Source organism: Festucalex cinctus, chromosome 17 (genome assembly GCF_051991245.1).
Source record: "Festucalex cinctus isolate MCC-2025b chromosome 17, RoL_Fcin_1.0, whole genome shotgun sequence".
NCBI lineage: Eukaryota > Metazoa > Chordata > Actinopteri > Syngnathiformes > Syngnathidae > Festucalex > Festucalex cinctus.
The window spans coordinates 12,640,287-12,663,279 of record NC_135427.1 but is presented as its reverse complement, the minus strand read 5'-3'; the positions used below and the strand labels follow the sequence as shown (position 1 = coordinate 12,663,279).

Sequence of the window (22,993 nt, the reverse complement as noted above, 5' to 3'; positions counted from 1 at the left end):
GGCAACACCCTGGACTGGTCGCTCACAATCAGTTCCAGATTTCAATGCTGTTAACAAACTTGTTTTGGAAGTCCAGGTTTGAATGCCCAACTTCACCACCTTGCTGCCCCATTTTGAGATATATTTGCCAAGTATAAACAAGAAATTAAACAGCCATCCAGGGCACATACAAGCATAAAAATACACAGCAGAAGTTAATATATGACATCAAATGAGGCTTGGACAATTAAATAATTTTAACGACTAATATTAAACAAGAGAAACTTACTATGAGTGCACTTACAAGCTGTTTTTGTCATCGCCATTGCCAACAACAACTTTTGTATTGGGGAAAAAACCCCACACACAGACAATTCAAACCTTGTAAATGATCATATAACAGCTTCTCGGAAGTAGATACAAATAAAATCTTACCTTCTGTGAGCCATGTCTCCTGGAGTTGGCTTAAATCCTGGAAGAGGTCTACAACACAGAACCAGGAGGGGACAAGACAGTAAAGTCAGTCCAGATCCGCAGAGGAAAACAAGAATGGGGGGGGCATTACTTAAAAAAAAAAAAAAGTGGACTTTACCTTCGGATTCCTGAGGGGGCAATTCTGTGTCCATGTATTTCCTTTTGGCGGCCATCAACAGTCTATTTGGGGGCCCATTTCCTTGAGACTTCTGCACAACACACGTTGACAGATCAACACTTGGACACAAGAAAGTCACACATTTGACAGTAAAAACTATTTCGGTTGGAACTTTAGTGGGTCGAGATGTTCGATAAGTGAACACATGTTTTAGGAGGAAAAAAAAAAAAGGTGCGGAGAAGTGACCATTTGGCGCTCGCAACCAAAACCATTAAAAGCTTTGACTCGGTCCCGTTGTAAGTTTAACACCAAAAATTAAAAATAAAAGCACGGACGCGTGCGTGAGTTCGGTTTCGAGTCCGAAGTCGTTGCCGTGCACGCGCGGCAAAAGAGCGCAACAACAAGCGCGCAAAAGGCAGCGAAAGTCTGCGTCAAAAGTGCACGCGGAAGCATACATACGTTTGCTAAAGTGAAAGGCACTTGCTGGTCCAAGTATGCATCCATGTTCCGGTCCATCCGTCAGCCGTTTGCGCTCATTTGGGCCCGAGCGGAGCGGACAGCCGCGCAGCCTGCAAAAGCCTGACGAGGGAGGAAGAAGGGTGAGGAAGAGGGAGGAGAGAAAGGGGGGTGTCAATGGAGCTGCGTGGAGGATGCATGCATAATGAGCTCCATTCACAAAAAAAGAAGAAAAAAAGGCCGAGGGGAAGTGATGGCGAGTGACTGCACAGCACGCTCATCTCTGCTTTTGTGACCATTTTCACACTTTACGTTCCACTTTACCTCAATGAAATCTGTCATGAGCGATTAAATCCACTTTAAAAACATCGACTAACAGAATTTTTGTCGATTTTTTTCCCCTCTTTAGCCAAAAGGAGTTTCGTGAATGGTGCGTTTCCTCTTTCAAGGGCTCCGGTTTCAATGCTGTGACTTGTGAATGAAGACTAAACCCCGCCCCTCAACCAATCACAACGCTTCATGGGGAAGAAAGAGGCGGGGCCAGACGCCCAGAAGCCAATCGGCGTCGCCTCAATAGGAAGCAAGGTCCGTGCAGGACTTTCCAGTTGTTTTTCATTCACAAAGAGAGGGAGAAGGCGAGAGAGAAAAAAAGTCCCATTCACAAAAAAACCTGCCCTGGCTTGTTTTTCTTCTGGCTGTTTACCTCATCGCACTCCTCCGTGAGCTGGAAAAGTGGCGATGAACGTGACGTAAATGGGCCCAGGGCTGCACATTCTTGTGGTTTGGAAGTCCACAGACGCACGGCGACGACAGAAATGTTAAGCGCAACTTCAGTGGAAAAACAAAAAGGCACAAATGTTCACTGCAAAAATGTTTTCACCACTGCACAACCAACGAGCGACTGACTTGACTTGAACTAGACGGAAGTGGACAGTCGTTGCATTTTGAACCATGGACTAAATCCACCACTATCACGTCACAATTTAGAAAGCATCAATACTATACAAAAACACCATTTAACAGTCTGCAATTGTGCCACGCACATCACCTGGAGCAGATCAGAATAAATATGTATCTAATAACATGAACATAACAGAAGGTAAAGATATATTTAGTTGACGTTAGCTGTAACATGTTTTGCTCTGACCAGCCAATCATGAAAAATGCAGACAAACTGGCCCTCAATGAAATCATCTTGAAATCTCACTGGTGGGAAAAACAAAAAAAAAAAAAAAAAAAACTTAGTCACATTGTTAATATTGTTGAAGTCACATGGGGCAATGACAAATTCTGAAGGCCCTGTGCAGATTAGATTGCCATGGCAACAGAGGCTGAAATATGATTGGGCCACAAAAATAAAGAAATAAATCCTACTCTTACATTTTCTCACTAAAGATTTGGCCATTAAACCTTTCAAGGCTTACAAAAAAAATTTGACATGTTTTGAGTAAGAAAAATAACACTGTTAGTCACAGCTCCACAGTAAACTGCTGTTCAATCAGCTTCTTTCATAGAAGATAAAAAATATGTACCAGTGATTATAGTTGTATTGTTTTTCTACGTTTTAAATCAATGTTCGTCGCTTTAAAACTGGAAATATAATTTTATGGGGGGGAGAAAAAAAGACGAGGTTTTATTCCCGATGCAAACAGATATATAAAAGGTATTCAATACATATTTCCTGTATGAAAGCATTGTCACCTGTTCCTATTTCTAAACGTCAACTCTTGTGTTGGTATACGAGAAACGACAGAGTCATATTTACAGGGCGCCATAAAATATTTACGCCAAAAATGAAAGCCATCACACGTGATTACAATACATGTCCGGCGGGGAGAAAACAAACTTTGAGTCATGGCACACGTCTTGGAAGCGCACGTGTTCTTCATCACGTCTTCCAATTGGAAACAAATGAGGTGGAGGCGCAGAGGCTCGCAATCGTGTCGCGCTGCCGTGCGTCCTGCTTGTTCAGCAGAGACGTAAGCGCTGACGGACGGACGGACTGGCAGACAGACGGGAGACACTTTGGGCTCAGAGTGCTTATTGATTCAAGCGGGATGGATGGAGCGCCATCATGTCTGTCCATGGAGACAAATACGCCAAGCGGGAGTGACACAAGAAGACCGAGCAGCAACAGAATGAGCTAAAAAGTGCCAAATGCGTCAAATCAAACACGCAATATGCAACATTTGTAACTACAAAGACTCACTATGCAACAAACACAAAATATATTAACAGTAAGTGGAATTTACATTGACTAGATCAGCGATTCTCAAACTTTCTACATCTACTCCCACTGGAAAAAAACAAAACAAAAAAACGTGGCTCTCCAAGTATCACCAAAATGATCAAAATTAGAATCTAGTTAATCTTACAATTTACTCCCTAAAAGTTACATAAATACTCTGAAATTTAAATACTACTTGATGTTATCACAGTTGCAGGCTACACAATAGTACCGTTGACAGTTAGCATGAAAAGCTAATTGTTAAGCTAATAGCTAGAGTAGCATGAATCGACCTTTGAACATTTGAAAATTGTACAAGTTTAGCATGTTAGCATGAGTATAACTATAGGCTAAAAGCCAGGATACGTGCAGCTAACAGGGCACATTAGCATTAAGTTAAGTTAATGGCTAGCGTAGCAAGCAAAAAAAATAAAATAAAAAATATTTTTAAAAAAATTACATTTACCAGACAGCTTCACACATAATAGCATGAGCATGTATACAATGAGAATGAGTCAAACTGAATCCCACCAGCTTTCTGAGTGTTCTACTTCCTGTCATTTCAAAATAAGAGCTCAAACCTGACAAGCATGTCACAGCAACCAGGACGTCACAGCACAGTAATACTCCTTAAAAATTACCTAAATACTCTTATAATCTATGAAATACATGGCAAGTCACCCAAAAACTCCCGAAAAGCTACCTAAAAATGTCAATCTACATCACTTGAAAATGTACTAAATGGTCCCTAAAAGTTACCCAAATACTACTGTAATACTACTTAAAAGTTAGTCAATTACTTGGGTACATTTTTTTTCCTTTTTCTATTTGTGTGAATTTCCTTTCTGGGGCTCATTAAAAGGATCCTGTGTTCTCTTTATGCCTGTCTGTGTGAAAGGGGGCCTCATTCCGACAGCGTGGAAAACATCACCACGTTTTGTTCTGTAAAGGCATCCTAGAATAACCACAAAGTGTCCAGGACTGATTGGTTGAGTTGCTCCTGACACATTTTTAAGCAAACACTCTCATGCGTTCGCGGGAGGTTTTGTTTGGAGGACGAGCCGCGTCTCGACCGGAAAATAATCCACCATGCAAACAGTGCCCGTGTGAACGGCGGGGTGGGGCCGCGCATGCCCGGATGCGCACGACTTCCACTTTCTTCTCTTGGGGGGGTGTCACCCGAAATAACAACAGGCCCCTACTAACTGAGCGCCGTGCCAAGGCCCGAGGAAGCCGAGATACGGCCAAGCAGTCAAACAATATGTACCTGGAAAATACTGTAAGCACACTTGTATGGAAGTAGTGCTTTGGCGCTTCCTGGCAAGGTCAAACACTGGTGATCTGGAGTGCCTTGGCACAATGTTGCCAGACCCTCGGGTGCTTTAATAATAGAGAGGCTAATTAAAAATATTTATACGGCTGACTCACTTCTCGTCTTCGCACTCCTGCTGAGATCCAGTAGAGCGGCTGGATTTGAAATTACGGGACACTAGTCACAAGCCAGTGATGAAAAACAAATCAATAAATGCAAGAAAATATTTGTCAACTTCGATTGAAAAAGGTACAAATGTTCCCATGCCAAAAAATTGACACTTTGGCATCAAGGTAGTGGCAAAATGCTACTTAGAGCTCCTCAACTCACTACATGACGCTCCTCTACTCCAACAGTTTCTTGGGACTAAGATGGCGGCAAAGCACTACATGAAACTCCTCAACTTATTTCAACATTGTTCCTTCGCACCAAGATGCCACAAAATGGCGGCAAAACAAAACGTATACAGGACTTTTGGCTTGAGTAAAAAAAAAGTGAATTGGTTTGTGTCAGGTTCACCTGTTTGACGTTTATTAAACGCAACACAAAAAAGGAGAGAAGACACTCAGTTCAAGGCTTGCGAGGAGAGGAACTGATACAATGCTGGAACTGATACAATTCACTACTGCACTCTGAAAAAAATCCCCTCCTCACCTTTTTATTTGGTTTCCACGCCCCTAGTTACATAGGTGTTCCAAACCTAAAAATGCCAATGCAGAACATAGTTGGAACTTGGAAGACAGTGTACTTGTTTGTCTATATGTGTCATGTTGAGTGGAAGATTGTTGAGTACATGTATGGTCAAGTTTGCAATCATTTCTAAACAGAAAACAGGCGGGCTCAGCAGACTGGCTCTAACCATTCTGCTGCGTTAGATGTTCTGGTTCTTGAGCTTCTTGAGTCATTTTCTGTTAAGATATCATATAGCTAGGCTATGTGAATGTGAGTGTGGAGCAGAGCAAAGCAATTCTTCATTGCAGCAAATGTATGATAACTTATATTTACAATTATTCCAACGGTTTGTTATTGTTTGGTGCTGTGAATATTTTTAAACGGGAAACGTGCGTCTTGGCTTAACGTCGAAGTCAACCGTAAGCATTTCTTGACAATAATATATGTGACCTCACTAGTCTAAACATGACATTCTGATTAATATTATATTTGTGGAATAAGAGTTATGATTATGAAGCAAAATCCAGCCATTTTTACCCATTTCAGGGGGCGGCCATTTTGCCACCTCCTGTCGACCGAAGATGACATCAATGTTGTTCAGGGCTCAGGCAACGACCAATCACAGCTCACCTGTTTTTCTGAAGCTGATCTGCGATTGGTTGTTACCTGAGGCCTTAGCAACATCGATGTCATCTTCAGTCGACAGTGAGTGGCAAAATGGCCGCCCCCTGAGATGGATAAAAATTGCCGGATTTTGCTGCTTAAATCATATTACACTCACACAACATTAACCATACCATATTTAGACCCTAGGGCTGCATATGACATATTGTCAAAAAAATGTTTTTGTTTTTTTTCGGGGGTCGACTTCCCTTTAAAAGTTGGGAAAGACTGTCTTAGAGAGTGCAGGTGTTTCTAATATTGTGTCGGATGCTGTCTTATATTGAATTCTGGTCAGTCATTCCCCGAGCAGCGCCGGCGTTGCCGGGATGCCTCGATTGTGTGGAGGACAAGTCGGCGCTGGCACGCGATGAGGCTCGCTGTTCCCGAACGAGCCACCTGCAGGCCGGGTTCGTCCGCCCGAGAGCACACTGGCCCGTTTGTTCTGGGGGGCATGGGGCTTCTTGTTGGCCTTGTCTGGCTCGGTCCAGCCCCAGCCGGAGATCAATCAGGTGAGCGCAACAGCTTGGAGCTTTTGCGAGCCCGCTTTGCACTCCAGAGATGCGGCCACCGTGCAGCTGCAAAGCTCAGCTGCTGATGGGAAGCGCACAAAGCGTGCACTGATTGAAACTCCCGTGATGTCACAATTCAGCAAATTCAGACAGGTTGGCTGTTTACACTTTTTTTTGTAACTTAGTTGTCGATTTTAGAGGGCACGGTGACTTTTGTCAGTTAGTTGTGGTGCTCGTGGTTTGTGTTTTGATGACCACAATAACAGTGGAAGGCTTTGGACCCACCCACCTCTCGCTTGTTAATTGTGCAAATAGTCACAGTGACGCATATTTACGCTCTTGAAGTGGTAAAAAAAAAAAAAAAAAAAAAGAGTCGCCAAAGGCAACTGTTGTGGTGGTGGGGGGCAATGTCGCTTTCAACCAGAAGGAGACAGAGAGAACCTTTGTTGATGTCTGTGTGTTATGCCATGACAACCCCCCCGCCTCCATTGTCAGCCCACATGTCCATATAGAACCCGTTTAGCACGACATGCTAATTAGAGTGTGGATACAAAATAAGCACGTCAATTATAGAACGGCAGTAGTTTTTTTTCCCCCTATCTGTCTATTGGGGGTCCTCCCCACCCGGCAGGTCAACATCAAATCGTCCACTGTGGACGACCACAAAGATGTCATTCATAAGTCCAACACAATGCCACGCCGGATCACGAGTTAAAAACACATTAATAGCAAGTTATTTTAGCCTCTTGGGAACTGGTCCATGCAAGTACAAAAAACCCCGGGGGCTTCAAGCTCTTTTCTCAAGTCTGCCCAAACAAGACGAGGGCTTGGACATTTCATTAGGGACGTCACGCTTGGGTACATACTGTATCCGACCACACTGGTTGAGGAAACTAAAATGGTTAACAGTCAAATATGCAATGAACACAATTTTTTTATTTTTTTACAATAACATCAATAGTTTGTTTTCTTTTTATAATCATAAATGGTAAAGCACAACATCAAAAATTGATCTTATTTTTAGGTCTTTAAAAACTTAAATGATTACAAACATATTCAAACATTTAATATATCGAAAGAGAGCAAGAGCATTGGATAAGACAAAACTATTGTGCAAACCTTGTAATAGTACGGTCCTTCTGTGAAACAAATCCTGTTTGTTCTAAACTAACAAACTTACCGATTATCATCTGACAATATACATCAATAATTAAATCCAAACATGTCCATTATAAAATCAACCTACTGCCGTTGCTTTCTGTAGACATAAAAATGAGGATTGAAGAGGATTTGACATACAATAATGATCTTCAGCAAAAACTAGGTGACGCTTCGAATATTTCCTGTTTTCAAACTTCTTTCAAATTTACACCGTCAATTTTAAAAAGTGTGGCACCAACTAGCGGTCAGCAGTGGAATTACATTTTAAATAAATAAGACAAAGAACAAAACGGTTAAATGAATAAATACAGAAATAATTCCATAAAACTGGAGGATTGCCTTGCCAAAACGCTTACTGCTAACCATGACATCCGCCAAATACAAGCTGCACTCTATATATTTTTTCCAGCGCTAGCACGCGAGGAGGTTCAACTTCCTGTCCGTTACCTAAAAAGCGTAACATCATTTTGCGGTTGGGCAAGCCACAATTGTTCTGATTTTTTTTTTTTTTCTCCGTGTGTTGTGATGTCATGCTAAGAATTCCTCTGAGGGGAAATCTGACCTCCGACTGAGCACTCCCCTCTACAAATGTTGGTCTCAGGTGAGGTCACGTGATGAGATGAGGTCAGCCTTATTTGATGGGGTGAGGTCATGTGTTTCCGCTGCGACGCGGCACTTCTTTGGCTTACTCGAACAGCAAAATAACTCCAAGTCTTCGACTGAGATTACAATAACAATTTTGCAGTCTAAGGTATAATTTGGTGAATGTTTTGTGACAAAAAAAAAAAAACTAACATTTTTTTTTCCCCATTTATGATGTTTTTATACAATCCAACAGGTTGTTGTAAATTTTCTGAAGTTAAAAAAAATCCTATAAATTTTATGGTTTGTTTGGGGGTTTTGTCAATTAAAGATATCATCCACATTGTACAACAAACTTTGGACATTTATTGACCTGAAAGTTTGGGAGATTTAAGAAAGGAAAAAAAAAAAAAAAACACTAAAAAAGCATATTTACTCTTCTTCTCTCCAGAGCCCCCCCAAAAATCCAATGTGTATTTTTTTTTTTTTTTTTTTTTTTGCAATACAGTTTTTAAAGTGCTCTATAAGTAAAAACGTTGAGTTGCATTGAAGAGCTGAGAGCTCTCTCGGCCAGCATGTGTTTGCTGCCATCTAGTGGCCCAGCTTATAGTTTTATTCTGGCAGCAACACATTGCTTGTTTTCATTAGAAGTGGGTTGAGTAGGCCAAAATTAGACTACAGTTGCTTGAGAATAACATGACTCAACTAAATTTTGAAAAGAAGTACTCCAAATTGTTAGTATGTAAGTCAGTAGTGAGAAAATTATGATTTCCTTTTTTTTTTTTTTTTTTTTTTTTAAATAGCTGGTGCTTTGGTTACAAAATTTGCAAGTTGCTAAAAAAAAATGTTTCGTGACAATTAAAGGAAACTTAAGGGCGGGGCGGGGGGTGGGGGGGAGTTCCACAATGGCTTTATACTTTGTGCCACTAGATGGCAGCAAACATTCTTGCTGGTTGTGGTGCCCACCTTAACGTACATTGTAATATCGCCCTTCTTTTTTTTTGTGTGTCATCTAATTAGAGTAGTGTTGTCATCTCGTATGTGTGATGAGGATGTTGCTAAGCACCTTGAATGTGTTTGTTGGAAATGTCACCAACACACACAACAAGGCCATTTATTAATTTGCCTATTTAGTTGTTCGGGGGGCAGGGGGTGTTACCAGGAAACGTATGCTTGACATAACCCAGTATTGAAACCCTAATTAGAAACCTTAGCTAGTAGCTACTGTTTGAAACTAACTCAGACTTGAAACCTACTAATGCATGTATAAAAATCTAAACCAATCTGGAAACCCTAGTTTTGAAACCTTAACCACTGTTTCAAAGCCTACTTTAAAACAATAAACCAGTCTTGAAACTCTAATTTGAAACCATAACCCACAATTGAACCCCCATTTTAAACACTTACTTGAAACAATAACCTTGGCTTGAAATCCCAATTTGAAACCTTAACCATGTTTTGAAAACCTTACTCTTTGTCTAATACTATAACCTGTTTTGGAACCCTAACCGAGACTCGAAACGCAACTTTCATCTTTTGTTTAAGAGCCAAACCTGGGAAACAAAGTTTAAATTGAAACAACCTTCTAGTCTTCAGTCTACTCATCCGCACATCCCAGCATCCATCTGACTTTTCACTCATTCATAGCAGCATCCTCAGTGCCCCCCCATCCTTCCTCCCCGGTCTCCCTGGCTGCCTCCGTCACGGGAAGACAGGAAGCGCACGTGCGAGGGTCCTCACGTGCGGCGAAGTGGCAGACAGGCGCTCACGCGCTCTAAAAATAGCATCGGCGGAGGAGGAGACTATGCTGGCGTTAAATAGAAACCGCCGGGCTATTTTTAACTCGGCGTCCCCTCTGCTGCAATCTTGTACGTGACTTCCCTCTTTTAAAAAAAAAAAAAAAGGAAATCAGTCTTCTATTTTTGTCCGCATGTGCGTGTAAACTTTCTGCTTCTCTTGTGATGAATGAACGTGAGCAAGAAGGCAACAAAAAAACCTCTGTCACCATAACAACCCTTACTTGCCTTTCGGAGATGATTACTCGCACTCGGATGCTTTTTGATTTTCAGTGTGGATCCGCGCACCGGTTCTGTTCTTCTCTTTTAGTTTTCTCATCTCTTCATGCTCCGAAGCTCCCCAAAAGCTCCTGTTTTCTGTTCATCAACAACTGCACACCAAGAAAAAGTCTCATTTAGAACAACAATAGAAATCTCCTGAAAAAGCTACCCGAGCGCACAGTTTTGTCTGGTTGTCTTTAAACGCTTCTACTCAAGCAAGCAGGTTTTTTTTTTTCTACTTGTCTAACAATACTGCTACACGAGTGCCCAATGTTAATAAGCGTGCTGCCTGAGTGAACCTATTTGTATGGATGTCTTAATATACTGCTACCTGAGCGCACACCTTTGTCCAGTCTCAGTACGGTGCTACTCAAGCATGCATTTTTATCGACTTGCCTAACAATATAATGCTACCCGAGTGTGCAGTTGTCCAATCTTAAAGAGGTGCTGCACGAGCATATGTTTTTGTCTACTGTAGATGCCTTAATATGCTGCTACCCAAGTGCACCTTTTTGTCCAGTCTTAATCAGGTGCTCCCCAAGCACGAATTTTAGTCCAGTTGTTTTGAAATGCTGCGGCCCGAGCACACATTTTTGCCTAGTTGCTACCCGAGTGCAGCTTTTTGTCTAGTTGTCTTAATTTGCAGCGAGCTCGCGTTTTCGTGTAGCTCTATTGATATGCTGCTACCTGAGTGCCTTTTTTGTGTCCAAGTGTCTTAATATGCTGCTACCCGAGTGTAATTAATTAGGTTCTGGTTTCATTTTTATCTGGTTGTCTAAAAATGCTGCTTCCCAAGCGCTCCTCCTTTTTGCCAGCTTGTTTTGTGCTGCTACATAAGTGCTTGTCGTTGTCAAGTTGTCTTTGTATGCTGCTAGCCGAGCATATGTTTTTGTGAAGTCTCAATATGCTACTTTCCGACTTTTGTCTATATGAAATCTTGTCCTCCACTTGCTGACCGAGAGAGATGGATGGCGGAGATTTGAACGCAGGCTTACACTGTCGGCAAGCAAAAAAGAAAAGACAGGCACACTTAGTTGCGAGACAGTCTTCAATCAAAGCAATTATTATCATGAAAGTGTTTGATTATAGCTCTCGCGAACAGCAGCAGCAGCAGCATGCTGATCACTATGTCTTTTTTTCTTGGGTTCTGTAACACGTCCACTGCAATTTCCAATCTATCCTCCATCCCTTTTCTAAGGTATTGTCATGGGAACAGTAATGGCTTGTCAAGAGAAAGAATAAAACCTTTCAATTCCTCTAGTCTGCTTGAACCTCTTGATGGAAAAGATTTGCCCACACACACGTCAGTCCAGGAGGGCCCAAAAACTCCTCCGTCGTCTATGTGTCCTATAGGGTCAGAAGTTCACCCCCTGGTTTTCCAGATCTCCTATGAGGGCCATCTTCAAGTCAAGAACACCCAAAAACGTCTGTCTTTATTCCCCAATGTGGTGCTCCTGAGTCCTCCTACGCCTCGATTCCACAATGCAGTAAACTTTTGATTTATAGTTCCATGTGTCTCTGTTCTCAAAAGGCGCTGCTCTTTGCCTAGAACCTGTAAGACAAGATGCCAGTCTCCTCCCTGCACTATAGATCCAGTCACCTTCCTAGCAAGCTTTATGGGGTATATGCCACGGAAGAGGTGGGACGTGATTTTGCACATAAGTTTGTTTCCGGTCCGCGCAACCGAGGGGCACAAAGTCGGAAGCACAGTATTTTTGACGCAGCCCACACGTCGCAAACCGAGCCAGAAACAAACTGATGTGCAAAAACAGTCCCGCCTCTTCCGTGGCATATATCCCATTGTTTGACAATCCCATCAAAAGAATTCATCTGCGTTCAGCTAGACTAACCCTAACCAACTACATTGGTCAAAAGTTCTTTTCTTGTGCCTACTAATGGTTTGCCAGAAACCCTCCGAGGGCCAATCTCCTGTAGAATTTGGTGTCAGGAAGCACCAACACCGCTGTCCTTCTAGACTCCAGGCTTGTGTCTCTGCAGTAGTCCTCCCATAAAACCAGACTTCAATCGTTGACTAACCCATCAGGAGATCTTACCCACAGTTGTTCCTGTCTTCTCTATCCTCATTTGCAGATGTAAGCTTCTGAGTCCTCCAAAGCCTCAATTCAACCACGCAGCCTCAATTTCATTCTACCGTTTCCTTTGTCAAAAATCTTCTGTTAGGGTACTAGCTTCAGATAAAGCTACTACAAAGCTATGCTAGTCCGTTGGGCAGAAGTTTATCACTTGTACTTGGTATGGGTTTGATAGAACTCCAACGAGGCCGCACTACAGAGACCTTGTTGAAGAATTTGGCATCACCACCCACCAAAACCACTGTCCTTTCTAGAGGTCTTGTGCCTTTAGTTTCAGGAATACGCCCTAGAGATCCAATCCTTCAGAAGATACCATTGTGGTTCCTGACTGGCTGCTCTAGCCTGATGACCAGATGTATGCTTCTGAGTCCAAGATTCTACCACCCAGTACAATTTTGGTCCACAGTTTCCATTGTCGAAAACCTTCTGTTCGGGTACCAGCGTTGGATGGCGCTAGACTAACCTTACTCATAGTCTGTTGGGCAGACGTTCTTCACTTGTGCCTATTAATGTTTTGCTGCCAGAACCCCTGAGAGGCCACCCTCAATTTCTTCCTGATCATTCTGGCATCAGGACCGACCAAAACCACTGTCCTTCTAGAATTCCTACTTTCCCTTTCTTTAAGATCAAACTCCACTCTTTTAGTCCACATTTTTTGTGTCAAAACCTCTGCTCGGGTAACAACCATGATGATAAGGTGTCTAAATGGTAGAGCTAATTCCTCGTCCTTTGGTTTGTGGACAAATAATTGTCACATCCACCTACACACCTCCCCAAGATCAGAATTTACCCTTCCAAAGCATACCATGGCAAGAGTTACCAGATAGGACCACTTAGTGGAAATGTGACCTGCCATACTTGGAGTACCACCACATTTCTCCAGCATTATTCCGTTTCCCGGCATGGTGAAGTTTATGTTGCCACCTTATAACTTATTGAAGGGTTACCTTGTGACATTCATTCCCTGTGCTTTTATTGTCTCATTCTTTCTGAATACATTTTGTCTGTGTTCTTCCTGCTTGCCTTACATTGTACCCAGCATCCTCTTTGCTTTATATCTCCCAGCTTTGTCGCTCCAAATCATGTAGATTAACTGTTCCTCGGTTGTCCTTTAAACTTTTTCAAATGTCAGAATAAAAATAAGTGAGAAGCTCAGGGGAAAGAAGAGTTGCATTTGCGATCTCCATGTCGTATGCTGAGCCTTACAGTTAATAAGTCATCAACACAGTATTATCAAAAATTCAGCAAGGTAAAGAAATGGACTCCCATACTCCCCTTTTCACAGCAAATACTCAAAATTACCTTAACATTTTAACCAATGTTCCACTCAAACAAATGACCAAGGCAAAAAAGCTCACTTGAATATAAACCATCAGTCGGGGATTCTGATTGGAGCTGATTCAGGCAAATTCTCTAGACGGAGTTCGTCAAAGCTCTGAACTTCGCCCCAAAATGGCTGCTTCACAATAAAATGGCAGTTCAAATTCATGCATGTGCCCTGACATTGTTTTTCATGCGTCTAGTTGTGATAGACATGGTCCAAAGAATTTCGGATTGATCTGTTGGTGGTGTCAGAGGATGTTTCTTAGCTTTGTCTAAAACCCCAACCCAGTCTTGGAACCTGACATTGAAACCCTAAAACTCAGTTGCAGTACGATTTTGCAACCCCAACTTAAACCTTAACCCTATCTTAAAACCCTAATTTCAATTCCTAAACTGTATTTTAAACCTTAAGCCAAGTCTTGAAGCTATAACCATTTGAATTTTTTAACATAATTTGAAATCCTAACTTCATACCATAAATCCAAAAGATCTACTGGTATTTCAAACCCAAACCCTGGCTTGATATGGATGTTTTTGCAAAACGTTTGTGCCTTTTCGGGCATGTTTATCCGTACAAAAATAAAATAAAATAAAAGACCTCGATGAGCATTTAGCATTTTACAAGCACAGCAGACCTGGTGGCTTGTTTTATTGGCCACATTATTGACGATGATTGTCAACGAGATGTTCTCAGCTTACTAATAGAGTCAAACGACTCTTGGAACACCACCACGGACGTTTGACTTTAAAAGCAGCATGCGGTCATCCGTTAGTTCCAAGGTCGCTATTCTTTAGCACGGCCCTGACACATCATAGGCGGCCTGGAATCCATTACTGATGTGACATTTATATATCTCTCCGCCTTCAGGCTTCCATCTACCATTTATTTCGGCTGACAAGCTGAATAATCCTCACCGCTATATGAGCTTGCGTACTCGCCGTCGGATAAACGGCATCCGGCATGTCTGCGGGAGGTACTTACTGTTATGTGGCACATGCCAGCCTGGTTGAAGTCGCGTTAGCATTTTTAAAGGTACCCTAGATGCATCTGGTCAAATTGTTAGAAATAGCTGTCAGTTACCTACGTGTGAATATACGATTTGAAACTCTGACCCTGGTTTGGAACCCTACTTTCAAACGAATGAAACCGTTAATATATCAAGATGGCCGCAGTGTCACAATCACCCACTCGACCTGTCCATCAGCGTGAAATGTGTTTGATGAAGAGCTACTTCTGATTTTCAGCCTTCATCTTCTGACAATCACTGACACTCAAAACCTTCCTTGACTTGCCTTCTGCGTCTCCGTTGTGTTTGTTTCTTCCTCCACCCACTTGTCTTTCCTTATTAATCCTATCAAAGATTGCATTAGCATTAGATTTGCATTTTTTCCTCTCCCTTGAATTTGATTATAAATCCCCTTTCTCCATCTTAAAAGACAACATGGATACAAGAACACAGAAAAGGTTGGCAATATACAGTACAATCTCTCTTTCTATTGTATTATACAGTATTAGTGGGTGGATTCGTCCCCCAAATCCACATTTGCATATTTGTTTACCATTTAACCACCAAATCCCAAACCAAATCGAATAAGTTATTTGTAGTTTTGCTAGAAACCCCCCCCCCCCCCAAAAAAAAAACATCATAGTCCAATAAATGGGGGGTGGGATCTCAATTATGATCAGAATGGTAAATGGAGTGCACTTATATGACAGTTTATCTACACCTTGTGCCTCAAATTCACTAAACGTATCGGCGTGTACCAAAGCTGTGTGCGGCCAACGCGCTATGGCAGCCGTGTCAACCTCAAGTGGGCTTTCATTTTGAGTTTAAAATAACTTACTCTAACCTCAAGGACCCCTCTCCGTACAATGGCCAACAGCAGAAGCCAGGGTGTTTTTTTTCCACTTTTGGTATAGGTTTAAATCTCTCCGTGTTGTCCGTCTATTTCGTGTCATGTCATACTTGCTAGCACACGCTAATGTAATCTAGAAGCGTTCGTTTCTCTGGTTTAGTGACCAAGTTTGCAAACTCGCTTCGTGCTAAGGTAGTGTCAGAGGTCAACAGCCAAGTAACAACAAAGGTGATGATATAGTACCTAGATGGGCCTTATTGACTGATTGCTTAATAGTTTAATACAAAGCTCATTAGCCGTCTAAATATTCTTATACACACACACTGTTGAAGATGTACAAAAAGAGGGATTTGTAAAGGAGGATGTTGACGATGACTCAGCAGGCCTTCCTAATGTGACTGTAGATTGTATATTGAAAGTGCACTTGGAATGAAAATCCTGCAGTCGCGTGGGCTTATGCCAGTGTTATTTGTTCAGTCTGCGTTCTGTGTTATTTGTTCAGTACATTTGCACAAATGAGACCTTGTATACCTTTTGCCCCAGTTTGTAATCTGCTTCTGTTACGCAACATGCAACAAGGTCAGGCTCTTTGTGAATACAAAAGAAGTTCAGTACCTGTTAACAAGGCGGAATGTACAATGTGTCATTGCCAACTTGATTTTAAATGACATAAATGTCTTGTTGGAAGTTTTTTAATATGACACTTGTAGTGGGGTGTGGGGCATTAAATTTCATAGCACCACCACTTCTTCCATGCTATTCTGACCATAATCAGTTTTAACACGCGTCTTTGTAAAAGCAAAGCCGCAAAATGTGGCACAGTATGCAGGAATTGGGAATTTTTATTGGGTCGTTTCAATTTTTTGTTTTGCCCGTTCTTTGCTAGCCGGCACCTGCTCAAGCTTGGCAAGCTCAAGTGGCAACACCTGGCACGGCAGGCCATGTGTGGACGTGACCTCCGGCGGAGAAGCAATCAGCTCATTCTCACGCTTCTTGAGCCAAATGAGCAATGGATTCTGCGCTTTTAACGCCGTAATGATGACGATTTTTAGTTTTTTAATACAGTAGGCTATTGTCTACTTTTCTTTTCTGGGAATATTCCATTGATTCCTTTATTTTTTCTCTTGAAAAGTTACGTAACTTCCCTTTGAATGGAAATTTGAGGCGACCCTGGAGCGTTGCTTTACGCGATTAAAAACTGAATTTTAATGCTGGCCAGATGTAATTAATTGTTTGTCGATTGGACAAAATATCTAGAACTAATTTTTAAAAAGTTCAAAGGCCCGCTATGGTGATCAACTTGATCTCTCTCCCCATGAAATGACAATAACTCAAATGATTTACAATTTATTGTAGGCCATCTTCCTGTCAGCCGTAATTCAAATTTGAGAGAAATCAGATATAAGGATGAATTCATCTTTGAGGGACATCGGGAAATGGACAAAATGATGAGCCAGAGGGTTCTGGTTTGAGTACCACTGCGGATTTATTTAGCCTTCTGGCTGCTGTTGAGCAAGGCACGGTGGCACGGTACCCCGTTTACTACGCATGCCATTCACACTGACACCTTTGCTTGTATGCCAGCATTGTGTGCACATGTGAATTTCCCCTGGAGGGAATATAATCAGCATACTAAATAAATAACACCTCTCCTTGCATGCCTGCACATGTCTGATCTGGTTCTCTTTGTGTTGTACAACACAAAACATACGGCAGAATGTGAGTTGAATTATAATGAGAAAAAAAAAAATCAGTAAACATGGTTCAATTTTGGTAGCAATCGGATAAAATCTCTTGGACAAATTAATCTTTGAAGGGCACGTGACCTCATATGTTTTCTTTGATATGAAATTTGTTTGATATGAAACTTGTTTCGTTTGACATATGGCATAAAGCTAAGTAGGTGGGTCTACTTGTCACACGCAGCCCAGCCAACTAATTAAACATGTGAAGACGGAAATGTTGAACGGGTCATATCATCTCCTCAACATACAATCATAAATGAAAGACAGTGAATGCCATCTGCGTTTGTGTGTGTGTTTGTAGGGGCATGTAGCAGATTGGACACAGCACGTCCAGATGGCAAAAAAGTGAGAGAAGGCTAACGAGGGTTGAGACATGTGACACAGGGAGACGAAGAGTCAGTGGTTTTCTTGTCTGGGGATCAGGGGTTAAAGGGATTACCACCATTGGCGATGAACGAATTAATGAATGCTAATATGGGATTGAGTCCATGGCAATAATCCACAACATTAGGTATGCATGCACCATCTACTGATAGCCAAATAACAAAAAGTTCTGCCTTTATAAACCAAAGTCATGAAACTAACCGAATGACAGACAAGCACACAACTAACCAGTCAAACAATTGACTAACTACTGACAGACTTACCAAGCCAACCTTCTAACCACATAACCAACTATCCAACCAACTAACCAACAACTGACACAAGGCAAGGCAAGGCAAGGCAAGTTTATTTGTATAGCACATTTCATACACAAGGCAACTCAATGTGCTTTACACGAGGAAAGACAACACATAAGCATCAAGAAACAGTAGTTAACATTCAGAGGAAGAAAAATAAATGAAAATAGGTTACAAACTAACAATCTTAAAACATTATTCAACAAACTTTAAAAAAAAAATTTAACATAAGGAAGTTTAAAATGATAATGATAAAAATAAAAATAAGCAAATTACTACCTATCTGACTGACTAACTCACCAAATGACCAAATAACTAAGACAATTAACCAGATCACTGACAGACTACCAAACCAACCAATAAGCCAATCAACAGACCAATAGGTTAAACAACTGGTCAGTCAACTAACTGACTATTTAGCTGGTTAGGTACTAAGTTGTACCCAACCAGTGACCCAAGAAACTAAGTAATTCACCACGTAACTCAGTGAATGTTGACTGACCAACTGATGAACCATCAAGTCAGCTAACTAATGTCTTTAACTAGCAATCCACTCATGCAACTAAGTTACTAGCTATCTACCTGAAATTACCCAAGTAATAAACTACCCAACAAACCTGCCAACTAACTAATTAAAAAATGAATAACTAATGGTGAACTAATTTATTTACTTCCTTAATTAACTAATATGCCTAGCTACCCAATAAACTAGATAACTAGCCAACTGAGCGATTAACTTCCAAACCAACACTCTCACAAACCAACTAACCAATTAACTAACAAACCAACTAATCAACCGAGAAACCGACTGACCAACTAACCAACCGAGTAACCGACTGACCAACCAGGCAACCAACCAACCAACCAACCAACTAACTAACTAACTAACTAACCAACCAACCAACCAACCAGTCAACCAAACGACAAATTACCCCACCAACAAACAACCTTGGGAATTAACTAATTAAACAAAAATAATCAACTTCCCAACGAGCTAACTACCCAACTACTCAAGTAACTAATTAAAAACACTGTCTGGCTTCAACTAAAAAAAGAACTAAAAACAACTAAACATACAATAGTACAATCAAACCTTTGCCTAACGGGATTCATACTAAGCTGATAATAATCAGCTGTCAATCAAAAGTGATCATTATTCTGTTTGACTTCATCTGTCATTAGCTCCTGTGGGCATTTGTCACGTCTTGTCAGTATTCACCTTCTATTTCATTGAATTGTCTGCAGATGTTAGCCGGAGAAACAAAGATGAGTCGTGTTGTTAACAAGCAGAGGAGAAGGGGAAAAAAAGGCCAAATAAAAAAGATTTTTAAAATGAGAGAGAAGACAGAGATGATAATGAGGCTGTGACATCATCAGTTCCTACATCTTGTTGGCAAGCGTAGCGATCAGACTCCAGTTGGTCACGGGGTTTGTGTCCACCCCAGGGAAGTATATTAGCCTAGAAACTTCACCAGCAAGCTGATTGGGGTTAAGTAGTTGGTTAGGTTAGGTTTTCATCCAAGTTGTATCGTTACATGGCTCCGGTTTTGGTCGATGGAGGCATATTTTGAAATGTTGATACAGTATAAAGTGGACGTTGATTAGGCTGGATGTCCGCTTCTTCCCCACCTGCTTATTATGTTTTTGTCTTCACCTATTCTCATCAGGTCTGCTCCTTGTCTATCAATCAATCAGTTTTCTCCAGCCACTTACGTCATGTCCAGGTGTGCTTCATCTTTTTGTAGGTTTGTTTGTGTTCCCCGTTTTTTAATCCTGCCTCTTCTTTTTAAACTTTTACTTGTGGTATCAAGAGGGCAGATTGATGAAATTTCAACACATTTCAATGAGGAATATTGACTTCAAGGTAGCAGAGTACTTATTTCAGGCAATAATACGCACAGCATTTTATGTTCAGATTGTGCACATTTGGGAGCATCTTTGACTGATATTGTGCTGATATTCTGTAAAGCCTGAAAATTGTCCTTATATGTACATGTAATTGTGAATAGTTGTTTGTCTCAATGCGCCCTGTGACTGCCTGGCAACTAGTCCAGGTTCTACCCCACCTCTCAGCCAGTCAGCTGGGATAAGCCCCATTTGCACTCTAATGAGTCCCTAATGAATCCATAAACAAACATAAAACGTATAAACTGAACAATCTTCGCATGACAGCAAACTTATAAATCCAAAATGGAGGGGGTTCAAATAGTTGTACAACACCCCCCCAACCTTCTAGTAGTTGACCCCACTCGAAGGTGACAATATTTACGTGCAAGACAAGAAGACAGGACTCACTGACATGTCACCTTGCAGTTCTGAAGTGTCTTTGCTTGTATTCGCATCTTGGCTGCCTCTCGTGCGGCACAAAGCTGCAGCAGGACAGACGTTGAAGAATGTCTTTCCCTGTGACCTCCACTTGCACGCTGCATATCAAAGACACAAGGCGGTTATATTGAGTGTTTTTTTGAAACAGAGTGGCCTGTTCGTGTAATTTCTGTGAAAGTTCCCAACACAAGTGTCCAATTGATTGCTGTGTAATTCCCCAATTGGGCTTGTCTAATGTGTGAAGTACGCAATGACTGGATGCGTCTCATGACCACCAGCTGAAAAGAAGGCGAACATGCAATAAAGTAATAAATCCACTTGTCTGCGTGCTTGCTTTGTTGCGAATGGAGGTTGGTGGCTCCAAAAGTCAGCATGTTATCGCCACTTCTCTCCTCAGTGACAACAGCGACATCAGGATTGCATTGCCTCTTTTGTCATTTTAACAATCACTGCAGCTCAAAAATTTTAAATCCTGCACATTGCTTCATGTACCACTATTTGTATGGAATTATTACACACGCACACATATACATATATATATATATATATACACACACACACACACACACATATATCGGTATTTATTTTGTATTATTTTTTCTATAAACTGTGAAACTATTATTTTTAAACAAATTATGTTTGTTTGAATATATTTTTTACTGTGTACTGTAAATAGATATTTTTTTCATTTTAGTATATATTATTTTTACACATTATACATTATTATATTTGAAAGAAACCGTTAGTGAAATGTTTCAACCAGTGGTGTCCAAACTACGGCCCGGGGGCCATTTGCAGCCTGCCGTCCACTTTTTAGTGGCCCACGACATATGCTAAAAATGGCATTTGACTCAGTTCAAATAAAATAAAAACAAGAATGTTTGGAGATGGTCAAAGTAAGAATGGAGGGTGTCCAAAAACACAGGTGCTATTAAAGGTTATTTTAGTTAACTAAAACTAACGAAATAGCTAAAACTAAAATTCAAATAACAATTTCGTTAACAAAATAAAATAAAAACGAAAATGATTTAAAAAAAATAAAAACTAACTGAAATTACATTTTATTTTTACTAACTAATTAACTAAAACTATAATTATAGCAAAAATGTACTTTGTTTTAGTCTTTGGTGTGATTTTTAGTAGATTTATTTTGATATCAACCGGAATAATGACGTTTGAAAGTATGTCACACAGAAGTGACGTCATCTAGCAGCAGCCAATAGAAAAGCACCTTCAGATGATGTCGCTCCAATGTTTTTTTTTTTAAATATTGCACACAATACACATAAAAAAACTAATACTAAGAGTGAAACTAACTAAAACTAAACTAAAACTAAGCATGAAAGAACTAAAACTAATAAAAACTAACAGAACCAACCTGAAAACTAATAACTAAAATGAAAAATTCCAAAACTACAATAACCCTACTGCCATATTACAAATAAATTGGTTTATATACTGTAGAATTTTTCTAAATATGCAAAAGCACAAATAAATTATTTGCACAATTTTTAGGACTAAACACAATTTCTCTTCATAACATTATGTGGCCCTTGCGTCCTTCTGATTTTCTGTGGCCCTCAAATTAAAAAGTTTGGACACCCCTGGTTTAAACAGATTACTGAATAATTACATAAACTAAATAAAAATATGAAAAGATTGAAAAAAAATCTCACTGCAAAGCTCGGATTAAGAAATTAAATACAGTATATATTAAAAAAAAATGTTTTTTAATTAACTTAATCGTAGAAGATTCAAAAGGCATTACAAGTGTGAAATGTATCAGGTCGTCTTAGAGAGCTTTGTCGGCATGTCCTAGTTCCCCTGGGAGCCGGCGGGCCGACATTAGCAGAAAGGGATGCCGCAGCGCTAACCTTCCATCTTGACTGTAAAAGAAAGTGACTTGGTAGTCAGCTGAGTCGCCGCTCCGGGCCGCTGCCACCACCAGGGTACTGAATTTACTCTGTTGTATTCACATGACTTCAATGGCTTATTGTTGACAAATGGAGCACCTCCTGAACTCGTCCAACCCAAAAGATATAATATACCCGGGTACAAAAATTCATTACAATTGCGTTTACCGGTACCACAAGCTTGATGAAAAGATGTTCTTCCAATATGATATGAAATGTTTAATGTTAAAAATGTATAACATCGTTTTTCCTGCTAAACAAGATGCATGACAGCCTCAACAATGGATTTGTCCCAAAATGGGTTGGTCCAAGGTATAAGGAAATGGTCGTTAATAATAATAATAATAATAATTTTAAAAAAAACTAGGGCCCAGCCGATTCAGCCGGCCGATTGAGTTATTCAGTGGGGTGGCTGAGTTGAATTTACTGGATAATGAATTTTTCTTTGCACTATCTTCGATGTCATGCACTGATTCGCTAGGTATCAGCCAATCAGAATGAACAATCGTCACCGACAACGGCTTATTTATTCAAATCATATCTAAGAAGAACACCAATTTTGCCAAAAACGCCTAAAAAAGGTGCACCCAAAGTAAGTTTGAAGCTGTTCCTGAACCATTTGGAGTATAGGCATAGTATTTTTATTTATTTATTTTTAAAGATAACCCTTAGAATTTTACTAGGACATCTGCATGATAAGGGGTCAATTCTAAACTTTGTTATTATTATTTTTTATTTTTTTTTATTTTTTTGCGCATTCTGCATGCAGCTAAGTAGTACAGTATCAACACTTAAGCATGTGGTGAATCTTGGGGTGGCCACTTCACTTCATGCCATACAGGCAAAA

General features: G+C 40.6%; 1 protein-coding gene across 5 annotated transcripts in view; it reads right to left on the bottom strand.

Moving 5' to 3' along the window:
- The window catches only part of etv4 (ETS variant transcription factor 4), a 149,712-nt gene that overhangs the window by 95,178 nt on the left and 31,541 nt on the right, over window positions 1-22,993 (bottom strand). Inside the window, exons 5-8 of one of the 5 annotated variants that reach the window (XM_077501875.1) lie at window positions 20,208-20,331; window positions 1,031-1,150; window positions 572-659; window positions 415-462 (exon numbers count right to left, since the gene is read on the bottom strand). In XM_077501875.1, the coding sequence (XP_077358001.1) occupies window positions 415-462; window positions 572-659; window positions 1,031-1,087 (193 nt within the window). In that variant the 5' untranslated portion in view covers window positions 1,088-1,150; window positions 20,208-20,331. Of the gene's footprint in view, window positions 1-414; window positions 463-571; window positions 663-1,030; window positions 1,151-1,351; window positions 1,485-1,730; window positions 1,750-20,207; window positions 20,332-22,993 lie in introns of those variants that run through there. The other 4 variants (XM_077501870.1, XM_077501871.1, XM_077501873.1 and 1 more) reach the window with 4 other exon arrangements.